The 5,546-nt window shown below is 36.5% G+C and overlaps 1 protein-coding gene across 1 annotated transcript in view; it reads right to left on the bottom strand.

The window, feature by feature from the left end:
- The window catches only part of LOC107673337 (zinc finger protein 512B-like), a 64,350-nt gene that overhangs the window by 55,860 nt on the left and 2,944 nt on the right, over window positions 1-5,546 (bottom strand). The window contains exon 2 of the mRNA XM_016466887.1: window positions 4,985-5,110. Within this exon, the coding sequence (XP_016322373.1) occupies window positions 4,985-5,108 (124 nt within the window). The 5' untranslated portion in view covers window positions 5,109-5,110. The remainder of the gene's footprint in view (window positions 1-4,984; window positions 5,111-5,546) is intronic.

Genomic DNA, 5,546 nt, shown 5'->3' with positions numbered 1-5,546 from the left:
GTTTTTTTAACCTTAAACCGCATAAACACATTTCATTACACCAAATACACAAAATACTTTTCTTTTTAGCAGCATCATATGACCCCTTTAACAAAACTAATTTAATTAAAAACAATTTTTACTTGAAATAAATTAAACATTAACAAACTATTTTAGCTAGCTTCCAAGGCAACATTTTATCATTTTAATTTAGAAATTACAAATATATAAAATGTTAAATTAAAAACTGTAATAGTAATTCAGTGATGACACTGCTTGAATTTAACGATTTTTTTTCTTTTTTTTTTTTTACTGTTATTTTACTGTTTTTATGTTTTTCTTTTATATAGTATCTCTTCTCAAGTATTATGGGATCACTCTAAACAAGAGCCAAGTATATAATGAAAAGAAGACAGCATATTCCCCAGTATACCGCACAATCCGCATCTGTGGGCTTTAACTGACAGTTTGCTACAATTCATATTTCACACTGTCAACAAAACAGAATGGTTGGAATTAGCCAAAATGTTTTTATGCCTACCTGTGTTAAGAAGGTAGGCATAAAAAGCTCCTACAGTAGATGTAGAAAAAGACTAATCACTCCAATTTCCCCAAAAATAGGAAGAACTTAAATACTACAATGTTGATGAAGTACTGTAGAAGGAACTACAATGACTAAACACCTCTTAAAATTGCACCTTTTTTTTTTTTTATAAAAAAAAAAAATCCACCTTTAATGCAATATTGAAACCAACAAAATTCAAGTAACAAACAAATCCATTTTTTGTACATCTCAAAAACTTTCCATTTTAACAGGAGTGTGTAGACATTTTATAGCCACTGTATATCATGGAACACAGGATTTTATGATTTATTCTCCGATAACAACTGGCTGGATGGACATTATCTGGCTTATTACACAGCTACTTGCCACATGAGTAAATAATTTGACCAAAATATTGATTTGAGCTCTTTAAACACAAAGAAAAACTGTTCCAAACAAATTGCTTTGAGTCTAGATGGAGTTGAGACAAGACAGACATTTAAGGCATAACGTACAGTCATATCACTAATTACACAGCTTTTCACCACATAAATAATGAAGAGGGCATAAAATGTTCTTTGAGAAGAAAGGGTTTTAAAATCCTACTTGTTTGTTATCTTAAATCCATTACAGTGTACAAAACAATCATTCTGGCAACAAGACGAACACTTCATATTACCGCAGGTCTACTATTAATACAGAAATCCTTTGTTGTACAGTAAATACAGCTAAATTCAGTTGTCAGTTCATCTTTTAGTGCTTAATCCTGTTCTGTACACACACAGTCATTTGCGGGAGTGACAACCGCATTCTACAACTGAATTAACTCCCAAAAAACGTAGGTAATGACAACCACACTTTACAAAAATTCAACGCAGTGTGTACAAAACTGAATTGAACAACTTCTTGTTAATGACATATTTAAACACGATTTGTGTCTCTTTTGCATGTGCAATGCAAAAAGCCACAGGGTACATTTTGACAAGTGTTGCCAGAACTTGCTAAAAAACAACAAATATGAACCAGCCCATAATAAATTCAAATCCAAATGCGTTATCTTGGAAATAAGTCACATGCACCTGTCTACTTTATTTACTCCATAAACTGAATTGCTTTATGAGCCGAGCCCAAACAACAAGCCCAAAGACACTTAATAATCATTGATTATAAGCGGACATGGCAACCTTTCAAGAGCACTCTCCGCAAAGTAGCCTTTCAAGCAAAAACAAAACAATCATCACAGTTTCGAGAGTGAGTTCTCTTCCGTACACACACACAATTTAAATTTAGAGGGTTCACTCCAGTATTAAAATGCGGTTGTGACTCATGAAACTTTACAGAGTGTACACAGCCAGTAACTGAGATGATATTAGTAGTGTTTGAATGAAACTAGAGAAAGCGTGGAAGTGTGATATGAGAGATGTGAAAGAAGTCCCGGCCTCAAAAACCTGGATGAGTGGTATGTTATTCGCCGTTGCTAATGTCAAAGGTTATTATTGGAGAATAGCAAACCTCAGAATGTTGCGACTGACCAATCAGAGTCAAGTATTCCAGTAATAAGAGACTGTTAATCTTTCTGACCAACATTGTTTACAGATATTCAAACTTTTCCATTTATTATCAGTTAATAAATATCGGGTTTACAGATAAATGGCTCCATCTGGTTGGTCTCTAAACATGCATTCAGCGCATCCAGCAACACTATTACACCACTGCAATTTCAACAGTGTCACAGGTAAAGTGATCTTTCTATTAATATTCAATGCAATATCAGGTTCATACTGTAAAGTCTAAACTAATATTGGTTCTTCTGTAATTACAAATGGACTTCAGGGGGAAAAAAATGTAAATACTACAAACGTGTTGAACACAGAACCCTTTTAAAGTAAGATAAAGCCATTCCAGACATTAGAAACTAAACAGCTGCAACTGTGCAATTCAGCTGCCTACATCAAACTGACTAAGACCAGACAAGTGTCTCGCACCCTTGGCAGAAGAAGCCATGCACTGTGTGGGATTACAAATTTAAGAATCTGTTTAAAATATGCTGATGTTATCTGTATGCACCAAGGGTCTGAGAGTAACGCAATTTCAATTCTCTGTGTGTATGTGCTGTACATGTGGAAGAATTGACAATAAAGCAGACTTGACTTGACTTGACAAATTATGGGTACCAGAGAGATCCCATGCAGGCCTAACAGTGACAACAAAAAAATCATGAATATGGAAATTCTTCTTGTTCCCTTTCAAAGCACTTAATTGCCAAAAAAACGGAAACGAGCAGCGGCGGAGGAATGAATGGACCAGAACGCAGAAACATTGCTCATTTTCTCACAAGAGCTCGTTAAACAGCAATATATACTCATACTCAATTACGACATTTGCCTAACTATGCATCAGATTGCTGGTCTGGATGTGAGTTATAGTTGCTTCATTTCAGAATATCGCTCGCTCTAGAACTGGGGTGTAACACTTAGGGTTGAAATGAGTAGGCAACATTGAAACATTGCAGACGCAGCTCCAGACACACTTTTAAAGGGGTCATATGATGCAATTTCAATTTTTTCCGGCCTGACAGGGCATCATCACAGGATGGTGAGGGGCGTAACATTTCCATCTCACGCTTGAGGTATTCGGCCAATCACAACGCACTGGATAGCTGGCCAATCACAGCACACCTAGCTTTTTCAGACAGATGTGCTTTGTAAAAATCAACGCGTTTCAGAAAGGCGGGGCATAGAGGAGAAACAATAATGTACAGTATGTGGAAAATAATGTGTTTTTTGAACCTTAAACCGCATAAACACATTTCATTACACCAAATACACAAAATAATGTTCTTTTTAGCAGCGAGTAGCCAATCATTTAGATGGCATGAAATGGCTCTGGCGTTTCAGAATGACAGAGCAATTTGTTTCAGTCTTTGTTTCAGACTTTTCTGAAGCACATCTTTATTCAGTAAATGTGTTCCCATCATAGTTTATGCAGTTTAAGTGTTCCTGTGTAGTTTTTATGCATATTTTGAGAATCTGAATTGAATTATGGTGATTCTATCCAGCATTTTTATGCAATATCCTCAAATTTACATAAAAATATGTGGATAGAAACTTAGCTAATAAAATATTTAGCTTAACTTTGGTTGCAGTCAAATAATATTATATTTTGGTTAAATGTATATTTGAATTTTTTTAGAAAAATTTGGTGAGGTCAAAAACTTTGCTACCATTACTGCCACTGAACACCTAGCAGTTAAAAAACACTTTTATAACTCTAATGTTGAGCTGAATAATCAATCAAGAGCGACTGATTCATTTCTACATTTTCGGATGCATTTTGCATTTACATTTTTAATAATCATCCAAATAATTGTTGATTTAGTCATAGTTTGCTGCAGCCCTACTAACACTGATCCAGAGTGATGTCTATCTTATCAATTACAATGAGACTGTAACAACTGTTATCAGTTCAATGCTGCATAATTTCTCCCTTTAACCACTTCTATCCATTCCACTTGTCCATTTAAACAGTTTTGTTCAGTACTTTGCTTTAGGAATGCAGAGAAAATGACACAATATTCAGTTTTACTCCAGCACTGAACATTTGTATAGGACTAAAGTTCAGCCATGCAGGGAGATGGTACGTATTTCACTGACATTAAAAACAACCTTACTTCCAGTAAAAGGACTTCATCTGTCAAAACACCTTTCACCATAATAAGACAGCCATCATTTCCTCTCGTAAGCACACAAGTGTGAAATCGCTTGTCAAAACCTCAAAGACGCCTCTGCTTCAACAGGTTGAAGCACGTGTGTAGTTGTAAAAAGTCAGCTATTTTAATGTGTAAATGTACTCCACAGGCTTGAATAAAGATGTTTATTCATTTTTATTATTCCTACCATGTAAACAACAATGTTTGGTAAATTCCACCTGCATAAACCAATGATTTGTTAACATTTTACATGCCCTGTGTGTGTTAGTTGTAGATCTTTATTGTATGTTTAAAGGGGTCATATGAGAGAGAGAGAGAGAGAGAGAGAGAGAGAGAGAGAGAGGCTCACATCAAAAACACATACCAGCTTCATCACTGTGTCTGTCACGCAACTCTGTTCCCCTTTCGGGCTCTGTCTTTACATTTATTTTGAAAGATGAAGCTCGCGATTATGGTAAGGGGAGTTACATTTCCGACGAGTGCTTGCGGTGTTCGGCCAATCACAATGCACTGGGTCAGCTGGCCAATCAGAGCAGACTGCACTTGTCGGAAGGAGGGACTTTGTAGAAAACGAAACGTTTGAGAGAGGCGGGGCATAGAGGACCTACAATAATGTACAGTATTTGAAAAATAATCTGTTTTTTGAACATTAAAGCATGTCAACATATTCTGTTACACCAAATACACAAAATAATGATCTTTAAAAAAGCATCATATGACCCCTTTAAAACCCAAGCAGCTTGCGTTCTTACCGTGATTGTCGTCTTCAGTGCTGCCCATTCGGGCCATCTCGGCGGGGTGGGCCTGTTTGGCAGTGCGCCCCTTTGACAAGCCTGAGGAAGGCTTCACCACCCGGGCACCACTGGAGGTGTCCATGCCTGTTTAGGACACAAATAGATCAGGCCAAAGGAAATTGCATTATCTGCACACAAACAAAATAAACACAAAGATGCTTTCACTGTATCTGAAAGTCTTTGAATTGAGATTACAGACACCTGCTACGGACAGAATGGCAGAAATCATACATGCACACACATCTAATTATTGTCATCATTCTGTTGCCTGATTGCATGGGCAAAATTACAATTACAGTCTTTCTACATGGTTGTCTTCCCATGCCAGAAAAACTTCACGAACAAATGCTCACATCTATCTATCTATCTGTCTGTCTGTCTGTCTGTCTGTCTATCTATCTAACTATCTAACTATCTATCTATCTGTCTGTCTATCATCGTGTCTGTCTGCTGTCTGTCTATCTATCTATCTATCTGTCTGTCTGTCTGTCTATCTATCTATCTATCTGTCTGTCTGTCT

The sequence above is a fragment of the Sinocyclocheilus anshuiensis genome, unplaced genomic scaffold (assembly GCF_001515605.1).
Source record: "Sinocyclocheilus anshuiensis isolate Anshui unplaced genomic scaffold, SAMN03320099.WGS_v1.1 scaffold453, whole genome shotgun sequence".
Lineage (NCBI taxonomy): Eukaryota > Metazoa > Chordata > Actinopteri > Cypriniformes > Cyprinidae > Sinocyclocheilus > Sinocyclocheilus anshuiensis.
Note: the sequence above shows the minus strand (reverse complement) of the source record. Positions and strands in the feature narration are given on the sequence as shown.